The sequence below is a fragment of the Molossus molossus genome, unplaced genomic scaffold (genome assembly GCF_014108415.1).
Source record: "Molossus molossus isolate mMolMol1 unplaced genomic scaffold, mMolMol1.p scaffold_m16_p_16, whole genome shotgun sequence".
Classification (NCBI taxonomy): Eukaryota; Metazoa; Chordata; class Mammalia; order Chiroptera; family Molossidae; genus Molossus; species Molossus molossus.
The window spans coordinates 63557098-63573735 of NW_023425351.1; the positions used below are offsets into that span (position 1 = coordinate 63557098).

Here is a 16638-nt window from a genome sequence, read left to right on the forward strand (position 1 = left end):
CTTCCCCATTAAGTCATACTGATAGCACATGCTCTCTCTGAGGGAAACTAGAACAGAACCAGATACAAGATTTACTCTGAAGACTGGGCTGAACCGACTCTAGTTGAAGGCTTAATTAGCTCCCATGTCTGGAAGGAACATGAAGCTAAGAGAAAGTATGCTAATAATAAGGATTTAAGGTATTGTCTTGGTTTTCTAAAGATTCTACTGAGGCAATTTTAGTTTTGATTAAAGGACAACTTTCTCTAAGAAGCACACATTCAAAAAATAAGCCTGAATGTATGGGGTCCTCTCAGGAGTGAAAGTTTGGGTGGGGTTAAAGGGTCCAATCTGGGTTGAAACTGTTTTGGTGACACCTGTTTTGGAGGCAGTTTTCCAGCTCTGCTTCCTCACCATAGCCAGGGTGGTCTGAGACTCAAGGTGAGGGTACCACCTTCAGAACTCTTGAGACATTTGAGGAGGTTTCTTAAAAAGGTAGACCATTCTAAAAGCGGTGGACCAAACCCAGCTACCTCTAGTGCTTGACAGTGCATTGGAACTACATTCAAGTAATTAGTTCAGGCAACTAGTGTTCTTAGGCCCCAAAATCATCAAAAAAATAATGTTTTGTTGGTTTTCTAAGTAAGTTTAGTCTGAGTCTCAGTCCATCTTCCGACATGTGATGAAGACTAATTGAATTTTAATAAGACTTGAAATACAGGACTTTTTTTTTTTCCTAGTGGTTCTTTATTTATAATGTAGGCTGAAGCAATTGTTACAAGATAGAAGGAAAACACAATACACAATTGTTATTTATACAAGTTTAGAACAAAAAACTGCACAGGGAGAGGTCAACTCTCAATACAAACTAAACTAAACCACAATAATTTACCTTTAGAAACGATTTCTTTATTTGTAGCTGTGACACTGCTTTTACAATATGCAAAAACACAACAGGACTACCCAAGGTGTTTCGTCACATTCTTTCTACATTGAATTTGGCAACATTTTATATTAAATTTCTTCAGATGATACTAACGTTTAAAAACTAAACAAGTGAAAAGCTGTACGAAGGTACAGTTACATCCATTTATTTCAAAGGTTTAAAATATCACTTTTATCTATTGTAATTACCTTGCAGTGATTTCTGCTTTTGCAAAAACCATCTCAAGCATCATATGCACAATGCATCAGCTACTTTTTAATCATCAAGATTGGTGGGCTAAACCACAGGCACTACTGTTGCTTATATTCTGTAAAAGGAGCTTGTTTTTCAAAGAAAAAAAAAAGCTTAAATAGTTTCTAATAATCATGCCTTTGCTTTAAAGCCATAACATAAAATGTCCTTGAGCAATCACAGCAGTGTTAAATGTTAATATATAGAATTAATGACTATACAGGTACGTTACTCTCACATCCAATGCAGTTATGTATTAAAGCATAAGATTATGTAATTGAAGATATGAACCAACAGAAATCTGCAGGGTCTGTGGGACCCACCGAGCTCCTATCACCCTTGACAATTTCTATCACAAAGGAACACTTTCAACTGACCCAACTGCTAAGGGGACTGCTTGCTTGTTCATGTTTATGTTCTCCAAACATTGTCCCTCTGAATCTACAAATCCCTGTTGGCTTTAGGGGATGGGCATTTAACTTTCACTTAAAGAAGAAAAGACATAAATCCATTCCAAAAAACATTACCTAGAATACAAAAAAAAGGTACAGTCTAGTGGTCAGATTCCCAGTGACAATAAATAAATCCTCCTCTCTTCATTGTTTAGTATAAAGCCAATTAAGAAAAACAAGCCCCCGGATTGGTAAACACATTGGCAAGTTGCTGGACTCTAAGCTGGTTACTCTTGTTAAATCCGCTCTAGTTTTTTTCAAAATATTTGGGCTTTACAATGCACCCAGCCTGCTGGGCACAGTTAAGTGAAAGGCATTTGCTATATCTAAGAATTCCCTGCTATCGTGTTTAAACGTTTTCCCATTTTTGAAACTGCCTTACCCATTTGGATGTGTCTGGATTCGATGAAAGTGGGATAACAGACGAGTAGCTAAAGTGGAGGAGTCTCTGTCTGCCCAGGGCAGGAGCATGCACAGGATTGGAGGTGGGTGCTGTGTGCAGTGCAGAGGAGTCGTGGGAGAGAAGAAGTCCTTAACCACCGTACAGAAACAAACACCGCAATCCAGTATGGCTTATTCGGATGCATTAACCATGAAGCTACTAGAAATTCAACCTACGAGGCTACTCTTAAATGTGACGGGTTGGCTATGTTCACAGTGCCCCTCCCATGGCCCTCCCCCCAATCCCAACAGTCTACCCTCTCCAGGTTCACTTCAATCTGAATATTGCTCAACTCTTACTATGCTTTGCTCATTCAGAACATAGTATATTTAAATGAAGATTTACCCCTTACCATTTTGTTTGTACACTAAAATAACTTGAATTTGCCTCTAGGCCAGACTACTACGATGCATCTACAAAAGCTTGCAGGAAAAAAAAAGAGAGAAAAAGTTACCCCTTTTTTTCTGAAATTAACTACTTTGTGGTTCCCCTGCCCTGACCTCCCCCTGCCCTGACCCCCCCACCCCCTTTATGCATTTAAAATTTTACAAAGACTTGTAAAAAAGTTAAATGGAATTTGGCACCTTCAGAAAAATCAAAAGGAAAACTAAGGTTAAAATGTGCAGAAAGAAAGTTGTCAGTATTTACAACTTAAAAGATCAAGATTATGTCAGTTACATATGTTGCTTTTAATTCTTATCTAAAGGTGTCAAGTACTTTCAAAAGAGCTGTATTCTGAGTTGCCTACAAAATCTTTTGTGTGGTTATAGATTGGAATGGATCAAGACAAATTAGGTTTTATGAATTGAACAGTTCATTCCCCACTGGCAATGGTGTTGTGAGCCTAAGAGAAGCGAGGGGCGGAGCGGTCATTTGTCATGGTCTTCTTCAGTTTCACACCCCTGCGGATGGCGTTCAGCATGTCTTCTCCCTGCGGGCTCTCTCTCGGGCTCAGGTCTGCAGGGTCGCTCTCTGGGATCTGGCCTAGGGAGGCAGCAGCACTGGAGGGCTCCCTTTCCTGGTCTTCGGCCTCGCTTTCTGGAATCGCCTGTCTGTGCTCCTCGGGGATACTTGGCTTTGGGCCTGGAAGAGGAGGGTTGATGGAGGCTTGGCCACTCCACAGTGAGGAGGGCATGCTGGTGACACCCTGGGGGCCCTCACCCACAGACGGCGACTCAGGGCTGTGCTCACCCCGCTCCTCTGGCCCATCTGGAGTGGCTGGCAACACCCCAGGGAGGTCTGGGACGGTTGGGGTCTTCACAGGGATCACAGGTGTCTTGATGGGGATGGGACCAGCTCCAATGGTCCCCCGGCGGACAGAAGGCTTGGTGGAAGGGGTCCGTCGGATGGTTGCAACCCCTGGGGTGACCATGGCAGGTCCCAGGGTGGTGGGGAGGCCAGCAGTTGAGGCTGGACGCTTGGCTTGGAACATCCGTCGGTAGGACTGGCTGATGTCACTGTTTCTCGGAATGGTGGAGGATTTGTCAAACTCCTGCTGCTCTGCCTCCTGGTCACCGCTTACTGAGAAATAATCATAATCTGAAACTGATGATAGGACCTGATTAGAAATCTCCAAGGCAGCAGCTTTGCTTTCTGATTTTTGTGTGTTGGGAGGACAAAAGGTATAGGAGGCAAGGTACTAGCCACAGTCCTGTCCCCAAGCCTCCCCCAGGCTTATGTGCTGTCCTTCGAAACTGGACACGTAAGGACTCCTTGGCAGGGACTTTCATTCTGTTCACTGATGTAACCCACGGCACCCAGTGCGTGCTGGGCATGGCAGGCACACACTCAAGTATGGTGGAGAGGTGACAACTGTAAAACTGGCAGGCTAAGGCAGAGCTACCCCCCCCCCCCCCCGCAACATGTCTGGGAAGAAGGAGGGGTGGACAGAGAACTTCCACAAACTTCCAGTCCAGATCTCAACATGAGAAACAAACCCCTAACAGACTCTCTGAGACCCTACCATCTCCGTCATAATTAACTCGTTAGGCGAGAGCTACGGAATAAATGGAGGTGCTGGCAATGAATCCCTGAAAACAGGCACAAGGTAGGTTCTATCACTGAAGTGTGCTCTCCTCCTCTCAGCAAATGGACTCGTGTGGTGGGGGAAGCTTCGGATTAGAGCAGGTTTCTGAATGGCAGCACTACTGCCACTGTGGACCAGATAAATCCTGCACTGTAGGTGGGTAAGGGGGTGTGCTGTGTATTACAGGACGTTTAGCAGCATCCCTGGCGGTCTACTAGAGGCCCGTAGCACCCTCTCCAGTGTGACAACCCAAAATGTCTCCAGACACTGCCCATGTCCCTGAACAGCAAATTCCTCTTAGGGCTTTGAGAACTCTCAGCCCACTCTCGTTGTTAAGATGCCTTCTTGTTGGCTTGGGTGTGCTGTAGGGGTGGGGTGAGAGAGGCATGGCTGATGAGAGGGTTTGGCTGGAATAGGTTAACAGTTTGGGCTTCAGACTCTAAAAGACCTTAGGTTCAAGCTCCAGCTCTGCTTCTTCCTAGTTGTGTGAATTTGGGCAAGTTACAGAGGCTCAGTTTCCGTGTATGTAAAATGTGGTTGTGAGCACTGAATGGGAAAAATCAAGAACCAAAACACACGTGATGTCATCATGAAGAGCATCTGACTGGGAACTATCCAGCACCATGACAGTGGAAATCAGAAGTGGCAGCAACCCAGTCACTTCCTTACAGCAGCTACCCGACCGCGACAGACCAGCTCTCCACAGCCATCCCAAGATGACGCAATGGCTCTGAGGCCGGTCTGGTAGCAGAGGCTTTGGCTGTGGTTCAGAGGACTCCCCACCCTTCTGTGTCCGCCTAGCGGGAGGACCACCCCTTTTCCTCACCAGGCACTGCTCTGGAAGCCAGAAGGAAAGCCCAGCCACCTCGTACCTTGGGAGGGAATGGTGTCCTCCGAGCAGCACGGGGTGGTCGTCTGGGTGCTGTAGCCGCTGGAGCACTGCAGCGAGTCCCGGCTGCTCCTCTGGGTGTCCAGCTGGAGGCCCCGCGACAGGGCCAGGGCCAGTTCCTCACAAGCCTCCATCTCCTCACCAGGCTACAGGTTGGAGCAGAGACAGACAAGCCACCAGGGCCATGAATCCCCTGTCTATATCCCCAGGGCCTCTCCCCACACCTCTTCGAGTGGGACCTGGATATTACTCCTGGTCTGTGCCTGTGAACACCACCTGTCTATGGGCCCATGGGCTATGAACTTGCTTGGGTCCTACCCAGGCTCTAGAAAGTTGAATGAGTCTGATTCCCATACGAGGCTTTTCCCTGGGGGCCTTCCAAACACTGGGGAGCAGGGAGTGGGGGGAAGGGGCTCAGGTCCCTCCAGCTGCAAGGCAAGTTGGCCCCAGTTGTCAGCATGTGGCCACCAGCCAGGTCTAGAGGGGCCCAACAGGCGATAGAGAACAAGAGCGTCACCCTGGCGGCAGCTGACACGGTCATGCTCCGTGGTCTCTGAGCCTCCTCGGCAGCTGCAGGCGGGCCACCTGCAGCAGTGGGGCCTCCTCCGCTCGGGTCCGGCTCCCGCTTCTCTTTGCGACGCTGTAGGGTGTTCACCAAAGGCTGATCATAAGGCCCTGGCTTGGCCCAGTCCTAAGTAGAACAATGTAGTCAGGTACCAGGGCCTCTGCTTCCATTTGGAGGGCTGCGGACCTTCCAGAGCTGCCCACAGAAGGCAGCTGGTCCCCTTAGGGAAGCTCAGGCTGGGACAGGTCAGCAGGCCCCTTCTATCCCTCACCCAGCTCTAGAGTGGAAAACCCTTTGGGGACCCCCTGGTTACCTCATATCTTCCCAAACAAAAGTTCTCAACAACAGCTCACCAACTGTCTAAGGTGTCTGATGGCACCAGCCAGGGACCAGACCCTCCCTTCTGATGTTTGAAGGAACCTGCTCTCCCAAATGACTTCGTTTCAATGGAGTGGCCACCAGGGGGCACTAAAGGAACTGCAGCCACTGCAGCTGAGGCTGAACCTCCACTTGGGGAAAACTAGACCCCAAAGGGCCCTTCGGGCTGTGTCCTTTGAGGTCCTCACATACAAAAAGAAGGCACCTGGGGTCAGGTGGAAGGTTTCTAAGGAGTCTGAGGGATCCACACCACTTGTTGGGGATGAAGTTAAAACCTGTTCAAAATGCTGGCCGCCTAGGGGCCTACTATTCAAATTAGGGACCTCCTCTCAAAATAAGACAAAATATCCTCTGGGCATCAAATGGACTTTTGTTTTTATATTAAAGCACACTTTTTAATATAAAACAATTGAGACTAAAAAATCAAATCTGTGTGTACTTTTAAGATAAAACATAAGCCAAAACATATTTGGGTTCTGGTGCTATTACCATGACCCAATAAGGGCCTCATGGTGACACTCTCAAGTGGCCCCAGCAGGGCATAACTGGGACTTTGAACTTGGAACTGAGGTCCCTGCAAAGTCACATCTGTGTCTGCTATCCAATGGGGGTTAATTAATGTTTAGTAACGGGAGCCTCTCATCTCTGCTCCTGGTGGAAAGTTCTATCTCAAAGCTGCCTGCTGCTCTGTGGCTCTCCTGGTGGGAATTTACTCAGGGAGAGGTGTTATGGAGAGGAAGGCAGAGTGTGAAGGAAGAGGGAGAGGGGTCATCAGGGTGAGGATGGTGGGACAGAAGGAGGTGAGCACAGAGGCAATGAGGGGAGAGGAGGAGAGAGGGGAGGAGGGAGGAGAGACACAAACCTTCCAGCTAGGGATCTGAGATGACGGGAACATGCCGGGCCCAATGGTGTAATAATGAGCGTAGTCTGGAAGGTGGACAGAGGTGACCCGAGGGAGCAGGCGGGAGGCAGGCAGGCAATGAGGGAAAAGGCTTGCCCCCATGGGCCCCACATGGGACTCACTTGATAAACTATAGTGAGAAAACCCGTTAGACAACTGGAAACAAAACAAAAAAGGGGGGGAAAGGAAAAAAAAATTAATATAACAGGACGAGTGTGGAGATACAAGATGGCATTGACATTCAATGGCGGGGAAGACCTGAACGTTTATGAACAATCAATGGGCCCTGCTGCTCGTGGACGGCCCCGGATGCCGGAGAGGAGGACCGGGTGCAAAGGACGCGCATTATTTACTTGACACACTGTGAGTATTCAGTGGAGGAAAGGTTTCATCTGTATCTGAGAAGAGTTTGGAAACTGATCGGCGTCCTGCATCTGTAACATTCTTGATGGCTTTTGAACTAACAAAACATCTTTTCGAGGTGCTCACCTCATTTTGCACATTTAAAAATTCTAAAGCATCTTCAACTGAATCTGTTCATGCTAGGTTTCTGAACTCACACTGTTCAGAAGCAGATTCCAAATTGGGGTGAATGGGGGCGGTTTGTAAACTAAAAAGCGGAAAAGCACACAGCCTCTGACGCAGTGAAATGTCACGTCCAACGGTATGGTGCCATGGAGGTCACAGTAGGTGGGGTGCTCAGGAGGAGGAGGGGGGGTGGATGAGCACAGACACTGTTCTGGGAAGAAGCCTTCACACCTCTGAGTTCCCCCATAGCCTCATTCTCCCTCAGGACGAGCTCACGGCCGTGGCTCAGGAGCCAGACACCCCTCAAGTACACGCCCTCGGCCTCATCCCCCTGTCCTCAAGCTCCTGGTGCAGATGTTTCCCGGGGCCAGCGCCTGCGACATGAGCAGCGGGCAGGGGAGGGGTGGGGAGAAGCGGGGCCTCCGTGGCTGGGACCCCGGCGGTCACCTTCTCTGCGGAGGCCCAGGCGCCCATGGTGGAGCCTGAGCTGACTGAGGTGGGCGAGCTGCACTCGCTCACTGACTGGCAGGTTTCGGAGGCTTCCGAGGAGGCTGAGCTGGATGAGTTCTGCAGCAGGGAGGGGCCACACGAGGGGACCACAGAACCCAGACCACACACCACCAAAAAGGAACCGTAAAATTAAAAAATAAATAAAAGGTGGGGGCGGGGAAGAGCACGCACACAGAGACAGACATGTACACACAGAAGAGGGAAGGATGAGAGAAGCAGAGTGTTAGGGTTATTCTTCCCCAAAGCTGCACCCACACAGGCTGTTAAGGTCTGGACCACCAGACTGTAACCCCCAGGACCCTGATTTGTGTGTGTCTAGTCCTGTACTGGCAGGTGCTCAAGATCCCTGGATGGATGAGTGACAACGACCATCTCCTCCATGGAAACTGGGTCCCCGTGGGTACTGCGTTGGGCCCACCCAGGTATTTGCTTTAGGTTTTTTCACTGTTAGCTGCCATCTCTGGCTCATCCCATTTGTTCAAATAAGCCCAGCCCCCCTGGGGTCTACAGTTATTTCCCCAGAACTGTCCCTGTATTCACTGTCTAGGAGGCAGGACTCCCGTTTCTATCCATCCCTTCCAAAGAAAGAACGGTTCCTGCAAAGGGACGGAGTGCTAGTTTCCCATCCTGCAAGGGCAGGGACCAGAAGGCACCGCACGCTGCAGGGCTCTGGAGCCGAAGCAAGCACAGGCGACAGACACGGTGGACGCCGCCGCTCCCCGAGCTCCTGTCGTGCGCAGTCCAGGAAGAGCCTGGAGGTTTAGATTTAAGTTACGTTTCTGCCTCTTGTCAGTCAAGGAATCATGGGCTTAATCTTTCTAAACCTCACATTTCATCTTTAAAATGAGGATCAATAATATCTAACCGATGAAGATAAAATGAGATTCATCCGGCCGATGTGGCTCAGTGGTTGAGCGTTGACCCAGGCACCAAGAGGTCACTGGATCGATTCCGGGTCAGGGCACATGCCCAGGTTGTGGGCCCGATCCCCAGTGGGGGGCATGCAGAAGGCGGCCAATTGATGTTCTCGCTCATCAATGTTTCTATCTCTCTCTCCCTCTCCCTTCCTCCCCCTTTAAAATCAATAAAGAAAAAAAAAAGATACAATGAGATTTTATACGTAGGTGTGTGTCTATGTATACAGCGCTTAACCAAGTGTAAAGCAAGTCAGTTATACCCTGGCCGGTGTGGCTCAGTGGTTAGAGTGTCGGCCCACAGACCAGAGAGTCCTGGGTTCGGTTCCCACTAAGGGCACGTACCTGGGTTGCAGTTTGTCCCCGGGCCCGGTTAGGGTTGTGGGGTAGCAACCACTGGATGTGTCTCTCTCACATCAATGTTTCTCTCTCTCTTCCTCCCTCTCTCCCTCCCGCTCCATCTGAAGATAAATGCAAAAATGGGTGAGGATAAAAAACGAGTCAGTTATTACTGTAATGTACCAGGACTGTTCATTTTGGCTCCTCTAATTCAAGTATGTTCAACTTGAAAAGGACCTGGAAACCACTCCAGGACTGCAGGTTCGCGTCTCCTCTGACTTCTGCTCAGTTTTTCTCTAGAACCCCTTGCTGACAGAGTCAGCGGCCCTCAGACAAGATCCTCCCCACAACCAGGCCCACTCCTGGGCACACCTGGGTGAAGGCACAACTCGAAAAGAGCAGCGTGGGGGGAAACGGGGGAACTCTGAACACACTCTGCCCTCCACACCTGTTCCTGCCATGTGACCGAGCGCAGGTCACATGGGTGTCTGCGCCCTTGCTGCCATCCCAGATAAAGAGCATTTCTGCCGTCAGGTCTATGTGGTTGGTGCAATTTCCTTAAATTTCCCCTCTACCTTAGAGTAGCAGTAGTCCTTTTTTAAAAAAATGGATTTTCCTGTTACGTTTTGCAGCACCCGAGCTTACTGAAAGTAGCCCGAAGCTGCGAGCAAGCACGTCCCGGCACTGGCCCTGAGGTTTCAGAAGTCCCAGCTCACCACCTTCTCCCCCAGCGCCGCGGAGCAGAAAACTCACGTCAGCCTGAGCCACACTCGCAGCTTCTGCAGGCAGGCTGGGGCACACGGCCCTCTTTGTTTGGAAAGGGTGTCAGGGTGCAAGACAACGTTAATTTGTCAGTGGATTAAAAACACACAGAATTATGCCTCGCATCAGAAAAGCCTTCAGGAATCGCGAAATCCTGCTTTCCTGCCGATCATTCACACTGCTTGGAGACACAGGGGTGGTTCAGAGCTGCACAGGGCGGCGATGGACGGGGACAGGTGGGTGGCACCTCAGAGAGCAAGCCAAAGCACCCAGCTGGGACAAGCACACTAGGACTTAAAGCTGCAGCTCTTGGCCCAGAGCACCTCGGTTTGACGTGGAGTCTCTCTCCCAAGAAGGCAGGCAGAGGCCATGGTCTCCTGGGACCGCTGAAAAATGCCAAAAGGAGTGGGGAGCCGAGAGGCCCCGGTTCATGTCAGACACATCGGGCAAGTAGCCTCCTGGCCTAGGTTCCCACAACACCTCAGCACTTCCTCTATCCAAAGTGCTCCCCGAACTCTCCCAAGGCCGCCTTATGACCAAGATGGAGCAGAAAGGGATCTGGATTTGATGTTAGAAAGCCTTTTCCCAGGTCCTCGACCCGCAGGTCACTCAGGCGGGTCACTTACATCTCCGAGCCTCTGTTTCCACAACAAAATTGGGGTGACAACACTGTGCGGTTGCTGGCAGGACTGACTATGCAGGACACTCATGTATGGGGACGCTGCCTGGCGCACAGGGGATGTCCAGGGGCTGTCAGGCACACTGGAACTTGGGTAAACGAGACAAACACGTGGCTTCCGGAGTCCACAGGCTCTCGGACCAAAGGCTGCTTTTGGTTCAGCCTCCAAATGGACAGGACAGGCTCGAAACCACCACACCCAGCAGATGTGGGCACTGGCCGCTCGCGTTCTGGTGTCTGTGCTGCACTGCTTACTAAGTGTGAGGCCAAACATGCACCAGGGGACAGGGGCCAAGAGGGCCGCCGGGGAGGGTGTTCTGGTGCCTGCCCAGCTCCTGCCTTGGCTCCAGCTGGACCTGCTGGGTGGGCTGGGTCGAGCTCCACGTGGCTGAAGAGATTCAACAGCTCCTTCTCCCAGAAGCAAAGTGCCAACAGAATCAGCTGCAAGGGCTGTGAGGAGTCACCCTCATTCTCAACATAAACTGATAAAAGGAAACCAAGGGTGACAAAGACGGGTTCCGGGGCCCCATGATGGAATCTCAGAGGGAACCAGAGATGGGGGAAGGGGCGGCCCGACTGTGCCAATGCCCATGAACTACAGCGTTAAGCTAAGCCAGGCACCCGCAGGAATGCCAGAGAGTAGCCAAACCTCTCTGAGTCTGTCTCCACGTGTGAGAACTCCCCAGAGTCACCGCCGTGAGCACAGCCTGCAAGCCCACCTTATAGCAGCTGTCCCGTTGGGGAAAAACACATCTCAAGTTGAGAAATCAAACCCGTTTTCTCATGTCGGAAGGCAGAGGTCTGTCCTAGCCAAGGTCCTTCCGTGGTCCCAGCCGTCGATGGCGGTCTGGGCACCAGGCCTGGTGGCTGCTCCCGGAGCCAAGGGCACCCTTACCTGGTTGGGGGCCTCTGGCGGCATTGGGGACGGGGACTTGGACTGGAAGGCGTCCTGGGATATGAATCCTGAGTCGTGGGAGGACACGCTGGACAGCCGCACGGGCGCCTGCTGGGCCAGGTTGGAGCTGCGGCAGCGGTAGTGAGAGCTGGGGGAGTGCGAGTGCGAGCCGCTGGAGCGCGAGTCGCTGCTGTTCACGCTGTTCAGGCTGCTGCGGGCAGACAGAGGGCGGCGGGCGGGTCAGGGGGGGCGGGGCGGGGGGGGCGGAGAACAGGGCGCACAGCGGGGACACAATCTACTGTCACCAGCTCTCTGCCTCCAGAAGCAGCAGAAGCAGTAAGATGTGTCCCCGAAACGCCGAATCATGAAGCTGGTAAACAAAAGGTTTTTTGTTTTTTGTTTTCATATGAGCCAAGGGGTAAAAACCAACAGCCAAAACTTAGTTCTCTGACGGTGTAATGAGGCATCTTTAGCACGAGGCCTGTGACTCTAAAAAGTCCTGCCCGCCCTGGCCCGTTTGGTTCAGCGGTTAGAGCGTCGGCCTGCGGTCCGGAGAGACCCGGGTTCGGTTCCCGCTAAGGGCATGTGCCTCGGTTGCAGTTTGTCCCCGACCCTGGTCGGTTGTGCGAGTGGCAGCCACTCGATGTGTCCCTTCACATCGATGTTTCTCTCTCTCTCTCTCTCCCTCCCACTCTACCTGAACAAAAAATGGAAAAATGTCCTTGGGTGAGGATAAAAAAAATAAAATAAAAAGTCCTGCCCAATTCTGCCAGGTCATTGGCCACCAAAGCGAGGGGACCTGGTGTCTCCGGCACGAAGAGACGAGGCGGATCTCATGGGCAGGCGCCAGCAGACGGCTTCAGCATGACCTGGATGGAAGGTGCAAGTGTCGCCCTTGGTTGGACCATCTGGGTCCAGGAGACCAAGGTCGCCAGCCCACCACGGCTTTGGCGGTGCAGGTGTCAAGGGACATCTCAAGGTGATCTCATCCTAGACAGCCTGGTTCAAGGGCCCCAACGAGAACATCAGAAAATCTACTCAGTGTGTTTGTGTCTGTGTGTTTGACCTTTTATTAAAAGCTGATATTTTCATGAACGGCTTTTTTACCCTGACCACAGGTGCCTCTCTGTCAAAGTGTCTGTGGGCCTGGCATTCACAGTACCCCCGGCGAGAAGCAGGCGGCTTTCAGCGACGGAAGGCATCCATGCCAAGCCGCATGCCTGAGAGTAAACCGTACACAGGATGTTGAAACACCACACACCCCTTTGGGTATGCTGTCTGTGTTCCATTTCCAGTCGTAAGCAATGTGCTCTCCGGTCTGTATACTAACTCAGATCACGAAAACTGAACAAAGTCCCTCGGACCAAACAGAACTGACGTTAAAGGGCAGCTGTAGAAGTATGTGGTCTAAAAGCATGTGGTTTCTGCTCCCAGCCCTGAAAGAGTCCTGGCAAACTGCAAACTCTGACAGCGAGGACGGCAAGGACCGTGGGGCTGTTCCACACAGCGACTCTCTGGTGTGGAAGTTCCGACAGACATCCTGTGTCTGGGAGAAGCCACTGCTGCTGGGAACAGTCGTCCTGAGTGCTGCTGTCCTCCCCACTCGGTCAGATGAGGGCGTTTGGGGACTGACAGTGAAGCCATGCCACCCCTCCAGCCAGCTCACCGACGACGTCTGTGCATCGTGATTTCTACTGAAACTGACACCGTAGGAAAGGGAAGGTAGGTGTGCAGCTCTGCTTTACACAGAGGAGACAGTTTTCTCAGTTACCGAAAGGCAAACAAAACAATCGATTGGCCCTGGCAGGTTTGGCTCAGCAGTTAGAGCGTCAGCCCGTGGACCAGAGTCTCGGGTTCGATTCTGGTCAAGATCACATACCTCGGTTGCGGTTTGGTCCCCGGCCCTGGTCGGGGTCACGCAGGAGACAACCAGTTGATTTCTCTCTCTCTCCCTCCCACTCTATCTGAAGATAAATGAAAAAATATCCTCGGGTGAGGATTAAGAACAAACAAACAGTTTGTCCCTGGCCCTGGTTGGTCGTGCAGGTGGCGGCCACTCGATGTGTCCCTTTCACATCGATGTTTCCTTCTCTCTTTCTTCCTCTCTCTCCCTCCCACTCTATCTGTACAAAAAATGGAAAAATGTCCTCAGGTGAGGATAAAAAAAACAAAAAACAAAAACAAACAACTGATTGGTGTGTACAGAGACATAACCGCACACAGGTTCGGCAGGTCCCTCCTGCTCTTTCTTCTCGGTGCTAATTCCTAGGAAGTGGAATTCGCTCAGCTTTGAAACAGCAAGAATTGTAGGTGGAGTGTACGAGAAAGTGATGCACGACCAAGTCCCCATCCTTCGTGGAAAGGAGACCAGACGTGATCAGCAAGCCGAGCATGGTTTTCTAACAGAACACGGCTACCAGTCAGTTCTGCAGATGGCGGAGCGCGGCCAGCGGGCTCTGCGTGTCAGGAACAGTACTGTCAAGGGCAGTGGTGGTGGTGGGCAGTAGTTAACAGAGCAAGAATTCCATTTACTTTACGAAACCCTCAGATAAAACGGGGGAGGGAACTGAGGGCACAAGCCGCTGTCACTTCCTCCACCTGTTCTGACAACAGCCAGGTCAGTCTGCCCAGGAATAAGAAAATCAAATGTGATTTCATTAAGTGGGAAAATCTCGACAACACGCAACTGAAAGCAAGGAAGCTACGTCCACTCATCTGGGCCTAATGGGGTTTTGCTTCTGATCCAAAATTGTGCCCGAGACTAAAGAGTGAGACCAAAGTCCTGCGGAGTCCTTCGAGCCGATCACATAGCCATTTCCTGTCTGACGTGGGCCCTGCTGAAGGCGAAGGCTGCTCTGCTGGAGCATAAAGACCTGTCCTACGAGCAGGGTCACCTGGCTTCACTTACCTGCACACACTTGACTTGCGGGACATGGTGGTGCTGGGGGAAGAGGGTGGCGTCTGATACGACCAACTGTAATCAGAACCTTTCAAGTCCAAAATCACCTAAGGAGACAGAGCCAGGTAAGTAAGCAAGGTGCTGAGAAGGGAAACATTAGCTGTCAAATATGAAAACCCACAACATCAAAATGCTGACATCATCAAGGGATGGGGATTACAGAAAAAATGTTACTTTTTTTTTTAAATGAAAGAACTACACTACTAATCCATGAATGTCATAATCCTTTTTCTGAGACAAACAAAACTGTAACCAATTTGGAGCGGGGCTCAAATATCAGTAAAAAAAGAGGTGGGGTGAGATTCACAGGGACAGGTAAACGGTTCACAAGAGCCGCTGACACCAAGGCCAAGCTGACAGGACGTGCACCCTTGGGCAGCACAAGACAGTGCCGGTTGGGTTTGGAGACACTGCAGTTTAGCTGTTCGATCTTCAGTGGTCACTGGTGCCCCACATTTGACCAGGACCCAATAGTGCAGATCTGACAGAATCAGGAGCAAACCAACCCTTTCACAGTTACTTCGTCTCCCTCACTTGACCAAGAACTTCTTGAGTACGAGGTCTACCTTCTGTTCCTACAGGAGGTGCTCAGTCCCTGTCTACTCACTGAGAGACTGCGTGCATGCTGTGGTCTCAGAGCACTTTCACAGAATGGAAAACATAAGCTCCCCAATGTGCCTTCTGCGCTGGCTCTCCAAGGGGGCGATAAGAACTTTAGACAAAGGGCAAAAGCCGATGTGTGATTCATCAGCTGTCTCCCCAGAAAGTCTCTTCCCACTGGATACGGTGTTCATGTCACACGAGCCAAATAATAAACACAAAGAAATGCCATCATCCTCACGAGAGACCCGCATGCATCACTTAATTAGAACGGCTCAAACGATGACCAACCCACACCCGTCGTGAGTGTACTTCTAGAGGGTGGACGGACCCAGCGGTTAAGAGCACAGGCTCTGGAAACTGACCACTGGATTCAAGTCTCAGTTCTACCACTAACTAGCTAGGTGAACCTGGTTAAGTGACTCCGCCCAGTGCCGTGTCCTCTCTGTAAAACCGGGGTTAACGGGGACGATTAGCGGAGGAAGTCTATGTGTCGGAGCACACGCAGGTGCTGGCTGACAGCGAGCGACGGTAGTTGCCAGTCGCCATATACAAACAGTGTGAGTTGCGACTGTGATTTTGAAGAGGATCATGCCTCGAGGAACCCTTGTGACCTTGACCCTCATCTCTTCGGTTTGCTCTCCTGAGAGCTTAGCCAGCATTCCTACCTGCTCACTGGAGGAGGGCAGTTTGTGAGGGTCCATGGTCAGGCTTTTCAGGTCTTCCGATATGGTCTGAAGGTGAGTTATTTCCCCCAGCATTGAGATTTCTTCTTCCTGAAGGGTAGCGATTCAAAACACATCGTCGTCATCAGCGAGTCACTTCACTGTCCTGGTCCAACTGCTTTTATTAGGGTCACTGTCTGGCCCTTTCAACTTTTTAGAAAAGGCTCCCTGGACTGGCTCATGTTGGCTGAAGGCACTACCAGCCCTTGCTCTTGGGAAGTGGGAAGGAAAAGGGAATCTGCCATTATCGGAGCGGACTGTGAGCTCTGGACAGAGGCCAGGCCAGAGCGGACTGTGGGCCTTCCTCGAAGAGTGTGGGGCTACAGAGCGGCTGGGATGGTCTGCCTGTGTCTCCTCCTGTGTCTCCTCACAGGGCCCGCAGCCCAGCCCCTCCACAGGTTGGGGGGATCCCCTCTGAAGTCACTCAGCTCCAACAATGACACGATTTGTAGATAGTCTGATCTAGACCTTACAGATCACTGTGACACGTGTGTTCAACAGTGGGTAAGTACCCCTCTTGGGAAGTGGGAAGGAAAAGGGAATCTGCCATTATCGGAGCGGACTGTTTTTACTACAAACTTAATGAATGGCATGTGAAGCGAGGAGACGGGACTGTGGGAGAAACAGTTTCTCCCTTTATGCAGGTGCCAAGCTGGGGCTGTGGGCCTAGGCAAGAACGATCCCTGGAAAAGTTCACACTCGGGAATGACTGTGTTCGGGCATTTGCTAGGGCTCGGGGAAAAAGCTGGTATCTTCTTACTGGCTTTAAGAATGCCTCCAGAGACGTTTCCAATTACGGTTTGCAAATGATACACTTAAAAAAATTAGCTTATTTGATTTATTGAGGCCCTTCCCACATGAATCTCCCTGTGACTCGATATCAGCGTGGCCAGTGGGTCACAGAATCCCCCAGGGTCT

General features: G+C 50.9%; 1 protein-coding gene across 6 annotated transcripts in view; it reads right to left on the reverse strand.

Annotated features, from left to right (window-relative positions):
* Positions 1-1260: 1260 nt before the first annotated feature.
* The window catches only part of MTSS1 (MTSS I-BAR domain containing 1), a 151533-nt gene continuing 136155 nt past the window's right edge, over positions 1261-16638 (reverse strand). Inside the window, exons 8-16 of one of the 6 annotated variants that reach the window (XM_036263660.1) lie at positions 15664-15771; positions 14345-14442; positions 11437-11647; positions 7785-7904; positions 6771-6965; positions 5483-5656; positions 4949-5111; positions 3242-3595; positions 2635-3133 (exon numbers count right to left, since the gene is read on the reverse strand). In XM_036263660.1, the coding sequence (XP_036119553.1) occupies positions 2895-3133; positions 3242-3595; positions 4949-5111; positions 5483-5656; positions 6771-6965; positions 7785-7904; positions 11437-11647; positions 14345-14442; positions 15664-15771 (1662 nt within the window). In that variant the 3' untranslated portion in view covers positions 2635-2894. Of the gene's footprint in view, positions 3596-4948; positions 5112-5482; positions 5657-6770; positions 6966-7784; positions 7905-11436; positions 11648-14344; positions 14443-15663; positions 15772-16638 lie in introns of all 6 variants that reach the window. The other 5 variants (XM_036263659.1, XM_036263658.1, XM_036263662.1 and 2 more) reach the window with 5 other exon arrangements.